This window comes from Gadus morhua, chromosome 10 (assembly GCF_902167405.1).
Source record: "Gadus morhua chromosome 10, gadMor3.0, whole genome shotgun sequence".
NCBI lineage: Eukaryota > Metazoa > Chordata > Actinopteri > Gadiformes > Gadidae > Gadus > Gadus morhua.
Window position 1 is genome coordinate 22428226 of NC_044057.1, and position 20597 is coordinate 22448822.

A 20597-nucleotide genomic window follows, 5' to 3' on the forward strand; every position below is an offset into this window, starting at 1 on the left:
CTACAGCTGTGTGGTCGAGGGGCAGGGGGCTGAAGTGGGTATGCACGGAGTTGCGGAGGGTGCAGGGAGTTGCGGAGGTTGCAGGCAGCTGCAGAGAGGGTGCAGCGGTCGGTGCGCAGGGTTCAATTAGACGCACTAAAAAGATAATTTCGAAAGTTCCAAAAGTTCATGTTCTGTAGCTTTAATGATGATAAAAGAGAGAAAAAAAGCAAGCGTTGTTGAACTATACTCTCGTAACTATATCATTAATCACAATGAACACGATAACATATTTAGCAACAACAATATAACTTACATTTCTTGCCCTTGTCCATTTAACTGGTTTGCGGTGTCGAAGCAGCAGTGATTGGAATTCGGTTAATTCTGGAACTGGAACACATAACCACCTGGCATGGCCTATATGGGCATGCCCACAAAGCAGGCAGAAGTCGCAATGCTGCCCTTAACTATCCCACTTGGCTGACAGGCGTAGCATTGGAACTGCAATTGTAGACACTGTCCTCGACTCCCGGGTCCTAGAGTGTGTGAGCGTCAGAGTGTTTGTGTGTTTTGTGTGTGTGTGTGTGTGTGTGTGTGTGTGTGTGTGTGTGTGTGTGTGTGTGTGTGTGTGTGTGTGTGTGTGTGTGTGTGTTTGGAGAGCAGCCTACACGCTCAATCACACGAGTCGTGCAGTGTACACGCATTCTTAAACGCTGCTCGCGACTAGATGAAGAAGGCACCATCCAAAGGATTACAATGCAAGAAAGAATCTGTTTCAAAGTTTATTATTTTTTGTGATAAAGTCAAACTTATAGCAAAATAAAGTAAAATAGTCCAAACCCCTGGGTATTTATTTTAATCTGAAGTTGAAAGGAAAAACAATCGGAAGCTACAAAATGATTCGGTAAACATTTGAAACAATTAACAGTTGTGTTATACATATGGCTACTGTTTAAATTGCTCTGAATAAAACTTTCTAAGACCTGCACTTTATTTATCTATCGTGTCGTGATGCTATTGTAATGTCAGAGTTAAAAAACATGGTAGGCTAAAGGGGAACAGTGTTGCAAGTATTTTTCATGACGTTATTTTACTCCATTATAAATTATTTTAGCTTATCAGTTATGTTGTCAACCGTATCTACAAACAAACCCTCCATTTTCACCAGAGACCAACAAGGAAGTCATTTTGCTAAATTGTGCATAAGTGCATTTGGTTTTTTTCATTTTCACACAAATCATCTAATGTCATGCACACACACACACACACCACACCACACTGAGAAACACACACACACACACACACACACACACACACACACACACACACACACACACACACACACACACACACACACACACACACACACACACACACACACACACCTAAAATCAAATCCAAAGAAAAGCAAAAGCATCCACTCATCAAGCCAACCTTTTGTACAGTCATCCATCCATGCATCCAGCATTCCGTCCGTCTGATCATTCATCTATCTAACCGTCCTCCCATTACTCTTTTCATGCATCGGTCCATTCATCAATCCAGCATCTCAAATTACACAAATACATTCATTCATTCAGCTTGCTGGTTCTGCACACTCAGAACAAAAGGGAGTGTTACAACAGGTTTAATAAGGCAAAGCCAGAAACTTTTTCTTTTTGTTTATAATAATATGAATAAAGAGGGACTGCGGAGTGGCTGCTGTGCTCACGACACAGGTCCTCTGCCTCTGTTTCTGTCTCTCTCTGTGGTCACATGACATGTCACATGACGCCAGAGGCCCCGCCTCCTTCCCTATCAAAACAGATACGACACCTCTTATACAGGGCGACAACAGCCTACAGACTACTGCTCATGAGACCTCAGCCGGTGAAGCTGGTCATAGTGGTGAGCGGCGACCCAAACGATGCCCAGGAACACACTCCCGCGGTCAGGTACGCACACCATGTACTCCTATCCCTCCGTCTGTACATGACGTGTGTGTTTGTGTGTGTGTGGCCATCCTCTTGCCCGCATGTATATCAGTGTGTGTGTGTGTGTGTGTGTGTGTGTGTGTGTGTGTGTGTGTGTGTCTCTTGCAGTGTGTCCGTGTCTCAGTCATCCTGACTGGGCTTGGCAGAATTTGGTTCCAAAAGATTGAACAGATTTTCAGCCATGGCAGTGGAATAGGCGTGTAGCACACTTTCTCCTCTCTTTCTTTCTCTCCCCTCCCGGTGGCTCCCCGGAGAGGGGGACCAGGACCAGGAGAAGAGAGGGCGGGGGGGGGCGTAAGGCTGGTCTCTGGTCCGGGGGGGGCGGCCCACGGTTAGAAGAGGCGAGCCTGCTTCTTCAGCTCGTTCCTCTTCCACAGAGCCAGCCGGTCGAAGTCCTCCACCGTCATCCCGAACACCTGGACAAACTCCTCCCCAGACAGGTGGCGCTGGGAGACACCACACGCACAAACACATGCACGCACGCACGCACACACGCACACACGCACGCACACACGCATGCCCGCACGCACGCAAGCATGCAGGCATGCACACCCACAATGGCAGAGTTAGTAGCGGCCTGGGGGATGTAAAAGTTCCTCAACTAATCGCCATAACTATAAATACATTGTACATGACTTTGATATGTGTGACATCTGATGACATCAAGATGTTGGATGTTTGAGTTCTAATATTGAACAATGTTTTTAGCCACAGGTGGTAGAAAATGTGTCTGGAATGAGATCAAATCCTAATAACATTTAGGTTAAATGACATAATGTTCAAATAATGTCCTCAACGATAGCCTTTTTTTCAAATACAGAATCTCAGCTAATCACTTTAAAACTCTCTTCTTTAAGTTGTATTACAAAACTATGTACAATATCATAAATTAATTCATACAGGAACCCATTTAAATTTCTTTGTGTTTTTTCCAGTGTACATCATGAAGGCCTTTTTATGGTCCCACGTTCCCGCAACGCAATGACCACGCAGACGCTTCGACGCAGTCGTAAACATTTATTGTTTTGCGCCGGCCCTTGTGGTGGACGTAAAGAGGGTCTGCAAGGACGTAAGGGGTCCGTGACCCCTTTGCGTTGCGTGAACGTGGAACCATAAAGAGCCCTTGAGTCACTTACCTCCAGTCTTGCTCTGTTTACGTCTTTTGGGAGCTTATTCCGCCCTCTAGTGGTGACAATGAGTGCTTCATATGGATAAATCTGTAGGAAAGAACATGCATCACTGACTGCAATATAAAATAACTTAAGTAAAAATATTTATATTTATGACAGATTTTGAGACATAGACTCAATACAAGATAACCCTACCTGGTATTCTGTTCAGGAATGATAGAAGAGTCAGGGGCATTGAAAAAGAAAGAGAGAGAGAGAGAGAGAGAGAGAGAGAGAGAGAGAGAGAGAGAGAGAGAGGGAGAGGGAGAGGGAGAGGGAGAGGGAGAGGGAGAGAGAGAGAGAGAGAGAGAGAGAGAGAGAGGGAGAGAGAGAGAGAGGGGGGGGGGGGACCCAGCATAGAAATAAAGAAAAGAGAGGGAGATTAATGTTCCAAGCATTCAATTAAGACATTGTCCGCAAACCATTTGTTTTGTAGAGAGATATTACCTCTGCTTCCCCAGTTAACTTCACTGCTGGAGTCATACTGGTACTGGTAGCAGTCGGCACTCTGAGGCTGGAACACACAGAGACAGTCCATAATTAAACAACACAATGCCTCATCTAAACCAAGGTAGGACATATTGGACATTACAAAGAATAGCCTGCCCCGTTGTATAGCTATTATCATGGTGCTTTGTGTGGAGACGGCTTGAACGTTAAGACTTAATGAGCTCACGTCCTGGAAAAGAGTTAAGCATGGTATTAATGAGGGTTTAATTTATACCAACGTCATTGATGAAGCCCGGTTTGAATTAAAAACATCACAGGGTAATTCCATATTCATTTATGTTTAAAGTTAAAAAGTCAAGGTTACACACAAGTCATTATTTTTAAACCTCAGTGGAATTTCAAGGTAGAGCAAAGGATACACAATGCTTGCCTTCAAATCAACAGTTCAAGTACAGCACCGTGACTAATATTCTTAAATTATTGATCATTTCAAGGGGAAGAATCTGTTTTTTGTATGATGTATGAGATAAATAACGTAACATTGTATGAGATCAATTCAGCTAATGATGTTCTACTGAAGCAACACAGTCTCACCCTTTGGATTCCGTTGCGTCCGTATCCAGGAAGAGAGGCTGACTTACAGCCATAGTCTGGAAAATAGAATAGATTAATATATATTCATGATAACAGATCAAAACTGATGCTTAGATCTTCCACAGGAACATGTCTTGTTGGATGGAAAGGTCTATGTGTGTAAAAACATTACAAAAAGTTTCTATAATGTATGGTAATGTGCAGGGCCGTCGGACTGCGGGGACAAAGGGGACAGTTGTGGGGGGGCCCAAGGCAGAGGGGGGGCCCATGACCAAAAAAAAAAAATATATATATATATATATCTTTTTTTATCTTCCGGCCAGTCCCTCCCCCCCCCCCGTCAACAATCGCTCCGGACCCCCCCCACCCCCCCCCCCCCCCCCCCCCCCCCCCCGTCAACAATCGCTTCGGACCCCCCCCCCCCCCCCCCCCGTCAACAACCTGGCGCAGGGGGGCCCATCAGTACCTATAGTATAGGGGCCCAGGATTTGGTGCTACGGCCCTGGTAATGTGTCCTTTAAGGCTGGGGTCCTATCGTTGAGGTTAAAGGGATTGAAGGAACATCATGCGTCCACAAGATGGCGATGTCCACCAGTAGAAAATTGCCTCAGCATTCCCAGCGGAAAAGCTCAACAACCCCATCATTATAAAACCTAATATACAATCAATCTTCATCGCTGGTCTTTAATTTAAAAGCCTATTAAAACAAAAAAAAAATCAACTGACGCTTTTCTTTAAGCAATTGTCTGAACATTTATGCAATAATAAGGAGAACTCACCGCTGTTGGTGGAGTACTGAGTTTGGGGAGCTGCAAAGAGAGGACAGATAGGATTCATCAAACTCACAAAACAAAAATCTTTGTTACTGTCTAGTCTCGAGAGTAAACTTCATTCCTGTTGGGCTATGATAACATCGAACACGATAATGTGTGGTCAAGTCTACTCATTAAGGGAGAGCCTGAAAAGCTTCAAGAAAACGCGCAGGCTGGGTAATTACCCATCATGCACTAGGAAGACAGAACATCAAAGTGGTGGTGAAGCAGCAACTTCAAAACAGACGATGGAAAAGGAGAGAAGGAATTTGCAGCACAAAAATATCAGAACACACACGGCTATGTCTCTCTCACACCCAAACATAAACACACACACACCCACACCCACGCACACGCACACACACACGCAACCATGCACAAACAACCATGCACACGCACCGTGGCGGACCAACCTAACTGCATGTAACTCTGTGGCAGAAATCTTCCCCTCTGAGCTCAGATTTAATAAGCCATTTTACTAGTCATGATACCAGTTGATAGAGATTGACAGATGCATAAATACACATAGAAAGAGAAAGCAGGACAGAGAGAGAGAGAGAGAGAGAGAGAGAGAGAGAGAGAGAGAGAGAGAGAGAGAGAGAGAGAGAGAGAGAGAGAGAGAGAGAGAGAGAGAGAGAGAGAGAGAGAGAGAGAGAGAGAGAGAGAGTTGATGGGGGAAGAATGACAGCTGAAATTGGGGGAGGGAAAAACGTAAAGCCTAAAATAAAAATGAACCAAAAAAATGGCATCGCGATATTTCTGCATAGCAAAATCCCATAATGGCAGACCTACACCAATACAGAAAAACACCTGTAGGTCCTGAATATTATTAATTCAAAATACTCTTAATACTCTGACTCTATTTGTCCAGTCACCGGCCTTGCTTGATGTTTAGCAGGAAACAGAGGTAAATAAATCAACAAACAAATGAACACCTCAATAAACTATATGGATGAATTTATAACTATGATATGGTGTTACAGTTGATGGGACTCTTAAAAAGCAAACACAATGATCAGCTGAAGGTGAGACCAGACGTCTGGTGGCTGACAGGCTGTTACAGGCGGTTACAGGCTCAGCAAACTGCACCTGTGAGGTTACCCCTCTCCCACACACACACACACACACACACACACACACACACACATACACACACATACACACACACACACACACACACACACACACACACACACACACACACACACACACACACACACACACACACACACAGGCCAATACCCTTCGGTGCCTGAGGCAGCCCTGACCTCTGACCTCTTAACGTATACGGACCGACCGCCTTGCAATGGGCAGAAGATAAGATATAAAGGAAGACCATTAAAACAAAACAAAAAACCTAGCCGCAGAATACAGCTGGGCATATGCAATTACAGTCACACACACACACACACACACACAGACCATGGTGAGTATATTCTTCCAGTCCCACACACAGGAAGAATATACTGAGAACATACTGAAAAGAGAGAGCGAGAGCGAGCGAGAGAGAGAGAGAGAGAGAGAGATACTCACATCCGTTGACAGTGTTGTTGTACGCCGTGGAGCCGTAGCCCGTGGTGTTGAGTGTCTCCTTGCTCCCACTGCGAGAATTCCTTGCACTGCCCCAGGGGTCGTTGTCATAGGAACCAGATCTGGCTTTCATCTCCTCCTTTAGGATCAACCTGCCGATGCCACTCCCAATCTGAGAGATGGGGGAGGGAGAGAGAGAGAGAGAAAGAGAGAGAGAGAGAGAGAGAGAGAGAGAGAGAGAGAGAGAGAGAGAGAGAGAGAGAGAGAGAGAGAGAGAGAGAGAGAGAGAGAGAGCAAGAGAGTGAGTGAGAGAGAACAAATAGGAGACAGAATATGATCAAACAGAAAGAGAGAGAAGAAGAGGAAGAGGAAGGACAATAAGAAAGAAAAGAAAAATAAGTATAACAAATTTAAATAATCAGTTAACAAAGAAGAGAGAGACAAGTAGAGCACTGTGATGTTACGCATGGACCTTTATGAGGGAGACCTTAGTGTAGTGAACTAAAGGGCGGAGATTGTGTGCATAATAAGGAGCGTACTCTTTGAAGGCCGTGATTCCAGGTCTCCTCATCTCCTCCTGTGGAGAAGCGCCTCCGAGGAGCACGGTACGCTGAAAGCCAAGAGAGAACATCGTCATGTCATATTCACAAGAAATGCACAGTTTCATCAAATAATTGGCTTGTATAAATGCTTAGCACTCATTGGATGTAATGCAAGGCTTCGGGATGAATAGTTAAGTAACACATGTAAAAATAAATAACTTTGAGACCAATTCCAGAAAGACATTTGAAAAGAAAAAAAGATGACTACGCAACTGTAAAAAAACCAAACCAAAATAGTCACATTTTCCACGAAGCAACCTCCCTACTTGCTCAGTGAAAAATGTAACAAAGTAGGTGCTGATGTAATGAGGTCAAATTAGCCTGGACATCACGTGACATCACATTCTGTTTCGCTCCACAGATCAGTCTGGAGCCCCAGCCGCCCGCATCGATTTCCCTCTAATAACGAAGTGATCGGGGCAGATGAGGGACCGCGTTGTAGTCGATGACGTTTAACGCAGGCCACTACTTGCACAACCTTAATGGCGTCTCCCGAAGCAACATAAGGTAGGTCACTTCAACATGAGTAGAGAAACCCAGCCATAAGTGCGGTTATAGCAGAAATAGACTCCATAACAACTATTCAACAAGAGTGTGCACTAGGGGGTTGCACTGTGCACGGTGCGCTGTTCAGAAGAGCACACCCGGATGCCTTCACATGTTTAGTTATGCTGATAGGCTGAAGGAGTTGCTTGTCCAGCGAGTCCAGCAGGTCCAGGCTGAACCTTGTAGGGAGACAGAATGTGAGGTCACGTGATCAGGATGGTCTCCAGCCTGGTAAGGTCAAAGGGCAGCAAGCCACATTTTCAGAAGAGACATAACCAATGAGCATCGGTTTTCAGTTCTTCTTACCACCCCTGGAAGGAGGTATCCCTCTTGTGTGTTCCTTCTCAATGTTTCTCCCCTTTTTTGGATTTTGGGGGAGAGTTTGCTCAAGCCCTTCAGAGGGCTTAAGAGCTAGGGGTTATCCTACTAAGTGGGCCTGTGAAGCCCCCCTTTGAGACCGCCTCCGTGGCTCTACAGCGGGCTTATCCAGACACAATTGAGTTGACCTACTTCGAGGTGAACTGGTGTAGGGGTAGTAGTCGGACTCGGACTGGGCGTAGGACTCTGGAGAATAGGTGGAGAGCCTGGAAGATCGGAGGATGTCCTCGCTGGTCCTGCTTTTAGTGGCTGCGTCCGGGTGATTGTCTGGGGAGAAGTGGAGGGAAAGAGGCTGGTGAGGGAGGAGGCTGGTGACGGAGTGAGGGGAGAGGAGATGGATGAGTGAGGTCCAGAGGTCGGGCTGAGCTTCAGTTCTTTCAGGATGAGGTAGTGTTGCGTGCTAAGGAAGGAAAAGGCAGGTTATTTGTTCAAAGATAAATTGGATTACATCATTGAATGATCTCTATTAGTAACAAACAATATAAACACGTGTATATGTGTACATAGGAGCAGTGTGTATGTAAGAGTATGTACAGGAATGAAGTTCTGGTTAGTCAAGAAAATGCAGTTTTTAAAATCAAAGTCAAAGGAGGGAGTATTGATATTTTTCGCAGCCAGAGGAAGTCAATGGAGCGGGGAGACATGCAGTGTAATGGGAGGCTAACTGCTTCCCATTTGGCTAGCTCTATTAGCCATGCTAAACCCAACCCAGCAGCCATTGAATTCCTATAAACACGATGCGTGTGACACTGATGCCAGACGTTCCCACGAGGCTGGCACTACAGAAGACCAGTCACCCAAACACTGCACAGCACACACGCACACGCATGCATGCACGCACCCACACATGCACGCACACACCCATTCATTCAAAAACACATGCACACACACACACACACTCCCATGCACACACTTGCACACACACACACACACACTCATTCACACACGCACGCACGCACGCACGCACGCACGCACGCACGCACGCACGCACGCACGCACGCAAACACACACACACACACACACGCGCGCGCGCACGCACACACAAAATCACACTGCCAAGGGGACCGGCCACATCGGAACTAACAAACAAACAAACAAACAAACAAAATATGTAGACACACAGACAGAAAGACCCAGACAAATGGACAGACGGACAGGAAGCAGGGAAGCAGGAGGTGGGTACTTACAGGGTAGTGTGTGGAGCAGAGGATGGAGGGAGGATTTTAAAGGGATTGGAAGCATTCAAAAAAGAAAGAAGGGGTGGAATAAAAGGGAAATGTTATTGGAGCAACTGTCGAATGACGGTTAGTGGGAGAGTCAAGACCCATATGGTACACCAAGAGACGCTTCAACAAAAATGTGCATTGAACGTTATGAAAAATGAATATATTTTGCACCAAGGCAGCAAACATGTCTTAACTTATTAGTACATTTCAAGCCTTTGGTTCGTTTTACATTTGATAGGATTCAGCTATGTTTGTGTGTGTGAGTGTGTGTCTGTATTTTTTGTGCATGTGCCATACATGTGTCATCCGAAGCTTTAAGACAAGAGAGAGTGATGATCAATATCAGTTGAATGGTTTAGCTTCTGAGAAGCGCAGGGATCAATAATACGGATGCCAAGATGTGTGGTGAATGCCAATGTCGTAATAAAACCAATTATTACAGGCCACGCGACCTTCTCATGAGACAACATTGTGGTCAGTTCCTGATCCTCCTATTGGTCGGTTCCATTAATGGTCTGTTCTTCCTTATTTTTATTCGGAATCATGAACTTAATCATCGGGTCCTTGCTAGTTTGACCACTTACACACACACACACACATAAACACACGCAAACACACACACACACACACACACACACACACACACACACACACACACACACACACACACACACACATGCACGACAGAGTAGGATTTAGTCCGAACCAAAGGCTTGCAATGTAAACATGAATTACAACGTTAACACAGGTTCACAGTTTACACTGACCACTAACATTACCATCAACAGTGACACAATAGCAATAGCATGCAGGGTTACATCTGAGACAGAAAGATCCCACCAATCTATTTGCTGTAGTTCCTAATATGAGGTCAAATGAAAGATTAGCCAATTGGATAACATATTTCAAAAAACCTTTAATAAGATAACACCTGACCATCTTATTTTAGGAATAATGTTTCTGCATAAAGCCCTCGTCAGGAGGATGAGTTTAAGCAAAAACTTTATTCCTAAAATCCTTAAAATCCTTAAATCCTTCCTTAGTAATCCATGAAGGTGTGGTAGCAACCTCAATTACCCTCAAAACTGTCCATTTAGCAAATCTCGCTAATCCCAATTATTCATCAGCCATTGGCTATTGAGGTTCTTGCAAAAAAAAAACGAAACGCTTAAATCCCATATAGTACATTGTAAGCCTAATAGCCCTTTTTTTTATATTCCCTAGGAAATCATCGCAAAAAGTTAAGCCATTGAAATAACGAAGTCCTGAGTTCTTAGTAATCAGTGTTTCTTCAGGGACTGATCCGCCCGGTGTGTAAACTTCACTTCACAACCAACCTCTTGAATCCGACCATCCAAGAGCTTACTACATTATTAATATTATTAAATGGCAAATACAAGCCCATGTCTCCGCATGCTTGTACCGCACACACACTCACACACCCACTGATCTCATTCCAGCACACGCACATACTTTGAACGTAACATTATTACTACAATTTCTAACCAGCCAAGCTCTAAGCCAATTATATTGCATCTATGGTATGTAGGCTACTCTTAGCATATCAATATCTATTTATCTTATTTAATTAAGGTTTTATTTGGCCAATAAACCGAGCATCGATTCTAGTTCATTACACTATGAGCCGGGAAAGGGAAACATCAATAGGTCACTTGAAGCATCTATCAAATATTCAAACACAGCACGGCTACACTGATGGACGACGAAGGGGCGGGGCTAAGGCGGGGCTAACTGCACTGTACCCGTCTTCTTATAGATGGGCGGCTTCCTGTAGAGGTTAGGGTCCCCTGTTGCTGAGGAGAGAGAGGGAAAGGGAGGGAGAGAGAGAGAGAGAGAGAGAGAGAGAGAGAGAGAGAGAGAGAGAGAGAGAGAGAGAGAGAGAGAGAGAGAGAGAGAGAGAGAGAGAGAGAGAGAGAGAGAGAGAGAGAGAGAGAGAGAAAGGGAGAGAGAGAGAGAGAGAGAGAGAGAGAGAGAGAGAGAGAGAGAGAGAGACAGAGACAGAGACAGAGAGAGAGAGAGAGAGAGAGAGAGAGAGAGAGAGAGAGAGAGAGAGAGAGAGAGAGACAGAGACAGAGAGACCAAGAGAGGAGGGTGGATTGGTGAAACATGGAAGGTGGAGGAAAGTGAAGCAGGAAGATGTGAGTCTTGGGTGTGTTGACTTGGGGGTTGGGAAAGGGCAAATGGGGGAGGACAGTAGGTTAAAGTGAAGAATGAATGGAGTTGGGATCATGGTTCGTTTAACTAAATGGCTTCACATCAGCCCACCACTCTTCCTAACCCTAAACATTTGAATACAATTGTCAGGCAAAAATAATCTCTCAATGATTAGCATGTGTGATATGGTTAAGGCAATGCTAAGACAGGAGAGATTGTTTGGCAGTCTTTTTTGGGTGCGACAGAGGGTTCTACCTGGGACGTGGAAGTGTTTTGGGGGCTGATACATGGTAGGGGTGATGGACCGCCCATCCTGTCCATAGTAAGGTGAGCTCCTCCCACTTTCAGAACCTGTGTCCAGCCACAGCCAATCAGAGCCAAAGAGCAATGGCAACGAAGAAAAGAATAGTGGAATGAAAACAGCTACTGCCACGAATACATCTCATACTAAAATACACAATGTCTTTCCAGTATTTCATTACATGTAATAAACATGAACAATATTGGTCCAAATAGAGTATTCTTTATAGCAATAAACAGATATCTTTAATGCAATGCTAAAACAAACGTGTGAAATATATCATAACAAATAGAAATGGGGATGTTGAAAGATTGTATACTATAGCAACATGGAAGGCTGCTGCACTAGAAATCTGTGGAAAACTAAACCAATCAAAATATTGGCGGAATCAGCAGGAAATGTACAAATGCTGTACGGCCACCATCATCAAAATAAATACTTGTTTTGTGCTTTGCTTTATGTTCCGAATCCAAACGATGAGGTGGACATTTTCTTTTCTCTTTTAATGTTTTTTGGAGCATTTTAATGAGGAAACTCTTGGAATGAGATATGAATAAGTTAAACTGGATAAGAAATGTATCAGAATAACAAATGGTTCTAGATAATAAATAAGTACCAGAGCCTTATCCCAGATGCAATAATCTCAAAACGAGTACACTACATGCACTGCCAGCACTAGCGCTCTCAAGCAATCACGGGTGTGTTCCAATTGTTAAGCGAAGCTGCTCTGGAACGCGGCCCGTGATGATCCATAGGTTTCTGGGGTCACGTGACCAGGTTTGACGCACCGGGGTAGCCGTAGTGAAGTGGGGAGCGAGGCATGCTGGGGGACATTCCCTGGCGGCTGAACGTTGGCGAGTCGATGTATCCCGGACTGGAGCACCTTCTCTGCTTCATATCAGGGCTGTCGTAGTCCTGATGACGCACGCACGAACAAACACACATACACACGCACACACACACACACACACACACACGCACACACACGCACACGCACACGCGCACACGCACGCACGCACGCACGCACGCACGCACGCACGCACGCACGCACGCGCACACAACAGTGGCGGATGACTTATGGGGACCGGTAAACACTCAATGTCACATTTATGACCCCCAGTGAGCACATCAAAACTAGCGCGACACTTCTGCTCGCTGCGTCGTTGCCAATGTTTATCCCCATAGGAAACCGGCAGGACTAGCGTGGCAATTTGGTTTTTATACCACAACTGGGACTCGCAAGAGGCACATAAACAACAGCCCGGATAGTCACATGGATGGTGAAACTATGAAAGACCTGCTTGGTTTTATAACCACCCCGTTTAAATACAATTATATTGAGATTCTTACCTGGGAACACGGAGACAGAGTCCCAAGGGACTAGTGGAACAAAGAGAGAAGAGGTGTTGTTAAATGGATTGGGGTTTATATACAATTATAATGTGTCAGGGTTAGTAAAATTAAACACAAATTTTACACCACACCACATCCTGGGGGTATTTGTAAATATGACAGTAATTTCGTTTTTTTTATAAACATTACACAAATACAAAAGGTGAGAATCAAATTTGTTGGCTTTACCTTCACCAAAATATGGCATTGCAAAAAGCACAGCGAAAGATTTACAAATAACATTACACCCAGGACGCACCAAAAGGTAACACAGCACGATAGCCAAACACCAAGATGAGTTAATGGGTTCCTGGTGGTTTTCCCGCCCCTAAAAGCGACTCCCACCACTTCTAGCCAGCAGCGATAACAACAACAACAACAACAACAACATGAGTCTGCCGCCCAGCGGCGGGGAGCAGTGGGGTGTGTGGGCAGCAGTACCTCCCCATAGCTGTAAGTGTCTAGCCTGTCATCCTCTGACATGTATCTGTGGTGCGGCTGTTGAGCGGAGGCTATGAGATCCGGCTGCCTCTCGTATATGGCCTTGACCCTGGGCAGGGCGGCCAAGTCCTTATAATTTAGAATCTGACTCTCCAATCTGGCCTAGAGAGGGGGACACATTCGTATACACACGCACACGCACACACACACACACACACAACCACAACAACCACCGCACACACAGCAGACAGAGACAACAACACTGAACATGAACCGTACTGAAGAATGGTTTAGCCACACAGTATGTAGGGTGGAGGATGCATAGGCGTGCATGCTGCAACAACCGGTGGATCGTGCAGAGGTGAGCACAGTGAGAGACCGAAAAAAAGCTGAACGTGCACAATTGTGCGCACACTCGGGCATACACACATGCAGGCATGACACGTGCACCCACATCCAAACCCCATGTTCACACTGCATTATCAGTGGTTGACCTTCAGCTGCTTGTCGGCGTGTGTGTGTGTGTGTGTGTGTGTGTGTGTGTGTGTGTGTGTGTGTGTGTGTGTGTGTGTGTGTGTGTGTGCTTGTGTGTGTGTGTGTGTGTCTGCGGGGGGGGATGTAAGTGCAAGCTAGGCGTGTGTTGTATGTGTAAAACAGAGAGAGTAGAAAGAGAAAGAGGGAGAGCTAGAAGATATATATATATATATATAGAAAGAAAGAAAGAAAGTTGCAGATGGAAAAAGATAAAGTGGTAGAGAGATAGAGCGAGAGGCAGAGAGAGGTAAAGAGCTAGCAGTAGACAGAGAGAGACAGGTAGAGAGAGTTATAGATAGAGGTGGGCCCCACCGAGGGCAGAGATTAGTGTGGAAGACACACTTGCTCACACAGCGTTTTCTACTCGTCCATCATCTCGAACAGAAAGGTCATTGATTATGTGATGTGAGCAGAGGGCGTGTGGGCAGCAGAGGGCCTGGCCGGACCGGACCAGGTCAGGGCAGACGGCTGTACGGACAGCTCCATACATGCTAATAATATGGCCAAGTAGCAGCAACAGCAAGGCTCAACATCAGCATGTCTTGGCCGTGCACTGTGGTCTCGTGGAACCCGTCCAGCTCTGCAGTGGAAAGCTAGTGACCTAGGCAGAAGACATGCCCCGAAGCGAGATCTATTGTCCCTGTAATGCACGGTGGCTCTTGTTATTGAGCCCTAATCGATAGCTCAACAACTGGTATAAATGTAATCTGGACTCTTTGGCACAGGGAGGAAATAACCACAAATCAAGGGACGATCCTTCCTGGCTTTGTGGAAGACAATATCTCTTCACCCTTTACATCGTTTGAAGAAAATATATGATTATGATAAATCGTCCTTCCAATTGTAGGAAGGAATATTGAAGAAATATTTCAATAAGCTTCCATTTATATGATGTGTGTGTGAGTTGTTGATAACAGTACACCGTAGTGGCCTATGATACAGAGTACACCAGCGTCTTGGTTGTTAACCAATCATTCCTTGGCAAAGTGCTTGTCTGTGCTCCAGCAATGGATCACGTGAACGAAGCTTGCAATACGATAGGTCCAACTCACGCATATCACCCTGCTGGGTGAGCCAATGGAGGAGCCCGGTGGAGAGATGGAGGCCTCTGATAGGCGCCTGTGCTGCAAGAGGGAACAAGATACAGGAAGAGCGAAAGAGATTCAGAAAGAGGAAGAGAGGGAGAGAGAGGGAGGGAGAAGGAGAAAGAAGGAAATAATGTGAGAGAGAGGGAAATAAAGCACACAGGGGGATTGGAATCACTCATAATAACATCCGAGATTTAATTTGATTGACATCCTCTCTCTCTCGCTCTCACCCTGAGTCTCCGCTCGGCCCTTGCAGCCTGCTTACACAACGGGTGCCACACCTCGTTTCCTGAAACAGTAGAGGGACAAGAGCCAGATTCAGAAGAAAAAGAGATAGAGAGAATAAGAAAGGGTGAGAGAGCCAGAGAGAGCAAGCAGGACGGCGGAAAATAAAGTGGGAAAGGATAGAGTGAGAGGAAGTGAGCAAGAGAAAGAGAGATGGATAGAAGGCGAGATAACGAGAGGAAGGGAGGGGGAGAGTGGAGAGGAAAAATGAAAAATAAAAGAAAGGCGGAGAGTGATAGAGCAAAGGATCAAACTAAAATGATGAGGGAAAAAAGAAAGAGAGAGAGAGAGAGAGAGAGAGAGAGAGAGAGAGAGAGAGAGAGAGAGAGAGAGAGAGAGAGAGAGAGAGAGAGAGAGAGAGGGAGAGAGAGAGGGAGAGAGAGAGATCGATAGTGATAGAGACATGCATGTGGATGAGAGGGCTAGTACCTGTCAGATACATCTCCTCGCCCTCTTTGAACATCAGGTTGCAGCGAGAGCAACGAGCACAGGTTGGGTGGTAGTGCTTCCCTCCAGCCTAACACAGATTAAAAAGAGAGGGGGAGGAGAGGGGAGGGGAGAGGGGAGGAGAGGAGTGGAGGGGAGAATAGGAGAGGAGAAGTGAGGGGAGCAGAGGAGGGGAGAGGAGATGGGAGGGGAGGAAAGCAGGAAAGGAGGAGAGGAGGAGAGGAGGAGAGGAGAGGAGGTGAACGTGGAGCAGAGTAGAGGAGGAGAGCAGATTAGAGGAGAGGGCAGGAGGGGAACAGAGGAGTGGAGAGGAGAGGAGAGGGGAGGGGAGGGGGACAGAGCATAGGAGAGCAGAGCAGAGAGAGGAGCAGAGTACAGGAGAGGTTAGTAGGGGTGAGGAGAGAAGAGTAGAGGGGAGGAGAGGAGGGGAGAGGGGAGCAGAGTATAGGAGAGGGGGAGAGAGGGGAGGAGAGTCGAGCAGAGTAGAGGAGAGGGGATGAGAGAAGAGGGGAGGAAAGCAGTAAAGGAGGAGAGGAGAGGAGGAAAGGAGGTGGAGAGAGTGGAGATGAGGCCAGAGGGTGGGGAGAAGCAAGGAGAGAAAGGAGAGCAGGTGACAGAAGACATGAGAGGAGTGAGGAGGGGACAGGAGAGGAGGGGAGAGGAGACAGAGTGGGTAAAGGAGATGAAGAGAAATGAGAGGAGAGAAGAAAGGCGAGAGAGTGGGGAGAGGATGGGGGAGGAGAGGAGAGAGAGGAGGGGAGAAGAGGGAGAGAGAGAGAGCTCCTTTGTAAGTAACATTGACATCACATTAGGCGTGTGTGTGCATGTGTGTGTGTTTGTGCAAGTGTGTGTGTGTATGTGTGTGTGAAGGTCAGAAACAGACTACGCGGAAAGGTGGGAGAAAAACACAACAGAATCAACAGAGTGATGAAACAAAAGAGAGGGAAGGAGAGAGACACTGAGAAAGTGAACAACAGAGCTTAATAAAAAGTGTGAGAGAGAGAGAGAGAGAGAGAGAGAGAGAGAGAGAGAGAGAGAGAGAGAGAGAGAGAGAGGGAGAGAGAGAGAGAGAGAGAGAGAGAGAGAGAGAGAGAGAGAGAGAGAGAGAGAGAGAGAGAGAGAGAGAGAGAGAGAGAGAGAGAGAGAGAGCAAGAGCAAGGGTGGAAGAACAGAGAGAGAAAGAGAGAGTTTGTGCGTCGGTGCGAGAGGGAAGGGCACCAAAGTGGGATACATGTCCTGGGAAATGGGCAATACCCATCATCCACCAACTAGAGGCTGCATAGGTTTACTCATACACACTAGTGTGTGCGTGTGCATGTATGTGTGTGTGTGTGTGTGTGTGTGTGTGTGTGTGTGTGTGTGTGTGTGTGTGTGTGTGTGTGTGTGTGTGTGTGTGTGTGTGTGTGTGTGTGTGTGTGTGTGTGTGTGTGAAGAACAGATGGTGGTGCAGAGGCTCAACGTGTTAACTTATTGCTGTATGCATAATATTTCACCTTGATTTGTACATCGATAGGGTATCATTAGGTAACACAAAACCTTTGCGATTGTGGACGGATTATGTGATTGGCTGGAATTGAAGGCTTTTTCTCAAAGATTATTCACTATCTGTTGACCCGTTTGTAAATTGTAGTACTGCAGTGCAACAAATTTTTGGCTAACCTATCGATGGCTTCTCTTCACATTGTAGGTTGATCTGCTGCAAACCATCTCTTTTTTCTCATCCGTGGTCGGGTTACGACGGTGGTTCGATTCCGCTAAAATGGACCCCACTTTCTTGGTCGGTATAAATAGGCTGCCTCAGCTACCGTGTAAACGATATAGGCCGGAAATTAAGTCTCCCCTATACTCTTTACTGTCTCTCCGTCTTCCATCTCCTGTCTTCTCTGTCTCCCTTCGCCCCCTTTCATGTCTCCGTCTCCCTCTGCTCTTCTCATTAAAGTGACCACCTCTGAGTCTAAAGAGTTTTGACAGAGGCTCCAGTGGTATTCTCTGGCACACTGGACGGTATAGGGACTGGATTCTGTGTCGCTGGAGAGCCTAATGATGAGACACACATTCACAAAATCACATACACACACACACACACAACTATTTGTATTTTCCTTTCAAAACTTCATGAGTAACATATGTTTTAGACACGTGTGCGTGCGCACGCACTCACACACACTCTTACGCTCGCAAAATGGCATAAAACCATTATAATTGTTTTTGTAAAGTTTTGTAAAATGGATAACACACACACACACACACACACACACACACACACACACACAGCAAGAGTCCTCAGGATGAGCATAGAAAGAGTTATTTCCACAGGCCATTATTATATTATATTATATTATATTATATTATATATCTAATTGTCTGGATTTGTATTCTGCCTCCTCTTGTTTTGCTTCTTAAACCCTGACAGCATTCCTCCGCGGGCCCTGGTCTCGTCGTACCGTGTCTGTACTGGATACTCGTCAGTGACGTTGCCATGATAACCCTCCCTGTCAACAGGAGTCTCAACATGGGACCTGATTCACATCCACACTGTCTGCAGGGAGAGCGTTGCTCAAGAAGAGAGCATGATGTTCTCCGCGACAGTTAAAAAATTCTCTCTGAAGAAGCTTGTTTTGAAAACAATCCAAATCTATAGCATAGCGTTGCATCTGTATCTGCCGTTAAAATCGTTTTAGATTGTTCTGAGAAATGGATTAATAAAACAAAGTGAATTGCATTGATCCCCTTGTCCATGTCTGACCCGACCACTTGTCATTTCGGTGTTGAAAAAAGAGACATCCACAGCATTTCAGTTTTGTTTCCGTTCTGAATCCTTCCTCTGTTCTGCATTTTCCTCTTCTTTGAACCACAGTGAACACTGCTTGTTTCTTTTCATAAGAAACCCTGACAGTCATGAACAACAACACTCTGACAAGCACAGGCAATACAATCACATGAGGGACCTGCATACACTCACTGCGAGGAGTGCACGTGTATGCATGTGTGTGTGTGCATGTGTGTGTGTGTGTGTGTGTGTGTGTGTGTGTGTGTGTGTGTGTGTGTGTGTGTGTGTGTGTGTGTGTGTGTGTGTGTGTGTGTGTGTGTGTGTGCGTGTGTCTTTGTGTGGGAAGTAAATGGATCATCAAGTTGTTCACAAGAGGCAAATCATGATGTTTTGCCTCCATTTCTGTCCTCCCCTTTCGTGTCTTGGTTCCCAGAGGGAGGAGTTCTGGTCCCTTGCTGGGCTTCACAAAGCACTGCACTACCATCACGGCCTCCTGTCAGTTGCTACCATTACCAGTGAGTAATCTGAGAACCTCTCTGTATTCCCTGGTTTCTTAGCTTTCACCTGTCCCGGTGTTATCCCCCCTTTCGTCTTCCTATATCCATAAAAAATGCCACCCAGACAAATACACACACACACACACATAAACACACAAACAGGCAAACACACACACAGGCGCACAGACAGGCGCACACACAAACACACACGCACGCACACACACAAACTTCTATCTCTTTTCACTGATGGTTCAGCGTAACATAAAGCAAACCCCCTTATAAGTGTGCTTTTATACTTCTCTTGACAGATCCTCACTCTCACCCTCTCTCACCCTCTCTCTCTCTCTCTCTCTCTCTCTCTCTCTCTCTCTCTCTCTCTCTCTCTCTCTCTCTCTCTCTCTCTCTCTCTCTCTCTCTCTCTCTCTCTGTCTCTCTCCCTCTCATAGCTCTCACTCCATCTAGCTCTCCCTAATCCCTCACCCTTCCACTTTGATCTATGTCAGACAGCCTCTCTCCTTCCTTCAGTGGTGGTGATGATTCAATTCCTGGGTCTTCATTTCTGCCCATGCAGGTCCGTGTCCCCCCACCCCAACCACCACCACCCCCTCCACCACCCCGTCCCCCTCCCTGTGTGCTCCAAGATGTGGCCTTGTCTGTACTGGCCTATAGAGACACAACTTCTTTCACAGTAAGTTAATTATGGCCTTGACGTCGTTAACAAACCTTACCATCCCCTGTAGCAACTGCACAGGACCGACACGCATCTTGATAATCGGTCGATATTTGACACGACTTGAAGATGTTTAGTTATGTTTGGAGGAAAGTAGTTGAAAGAGAAGCAACCTTTGTATCATCGTGTCGATTGTAACTCGACTCTCACTCCCCCTCAAGCACAGCAGGGTGTAAACCATGGTGTTCAGACCATTGCTGTGTGGGGACTTGAGTGTGAGGCTTCATGTCAGCAGACCACTTACTGCTATCCTCGAGCACGATGCCTCAGAAGGACTTTAGAAGGACTTAATGTGCAGGTGAAACCCCAGTTTCAGCCTGATTTTTTAACACTTGAGGCTCCTTGGAAGGATTTCATTGTAAATTACGTAGATTATTTTAGTGGCAGTGACAAAAAAATGTTGGTCGCTGTCAATTTTTGTCGCTTTTGTTGTTTTTAAAAAATATGTCTGGCACTCCAATAACACAAATTCACTGTTGTCATTTTGGATAAACGGACCATCTGCTTTGACACAAAACGATAAACCAGTCATTATATAATCAACGCCATCTCCAATCTGTTCTACAGTATGCTCTACGCTCCGTTAGGTCCATCCTCCCTTCCTGTTTGTAACTCCAGGCGATCCGTCCAGAGATCTCCTGTCTCCCCTGCCAGGCCGCATCTCCATCCTTACCTCCA

General features: G+C 45.9%; 1 protein-coding gene across 4 annotated transcripts in view; it reads right to left on the reverse strand.

The window, feature by feature from the left end:
- Positions 1 to 748: 748 nt before the first annotated feature.
- Positions 749 to 20597, reverse strand: part of ablim3 (actin binding LIM protein family, member 3) — a 47071-nt gene continuing 27222 nt past the window's right edge. Inside the window, exons 6-23 of one of the 4 annotated variants that reach the window (XM_030368864.1) lie at positions 20593 to 20597; positions 15905 to 15992; positions 15421 to 15479; positions 15155 to 15226; positions 13569 to 13730; positions 13086 to 13115; positions 12524 to 12650; positions 11690 to 11785; positions 11023 to 11073; positions 8166 to 8282; positions 7047 to 7117; positions 6511 to 6679; positions 4945 to 4974; positions 4166 to 4221; positions 3569 to 3635; positions 3278 to 3285; positions 3089 to 3169; positions 749 to 2398 (exon numbers count right to left, since the gene is read on the reverse strand). The exon at positions 20593 to 20597 is cut by the window's right edge and continues 89 nt beyond it. In XM_030368864.1, the coding sequence (XP_030224724.1) occupies positions 2285 to 2398; positions 3089 to 3169; positions 3278 to 3285; positions 3569 to 3635; positions 4166 to 4221; positions 4945 to 4974; positions 6511 to 6679; positions 7047 to 7117; positions 8166 to 8282; positions 11023 to 11073; positions 11690 to 11785; positions 12524 to 12650; positions 13086 to 13115; positions 13569 to 13730; positions 15155 to 15226; positions 15421 to 15479; positions 15905 to 15992; positions 20593 to 20597 (1403 nt within the window). In that variant the 3' untranslated portion in view covers positions 749 to 2284. Of the gene's footprint in view, positions 2399 to 3088; positions 3170 to 3277; positions 3286 to 3568; positions 3636 to 4165; positions 4222 to 4944; positions 4975 to 6510; positions 6680 to 7046; positions 7118 to 8165; positions 8301 to 11022; positions 11074 to 11689; positions 11786 to 12523; positions 12651 to 13085; positions 13116 to 13568; positions 13731 to 15154; positions 15227 to 15420; positions 15480 to 15904; positions 15993 to 20592 lie in introns of all 4 variants that reach the window. The other 3 variants (XM_030368867.1, XM_030368866.1, XM_030368865.1) reach the window with 3 other exon arrangements.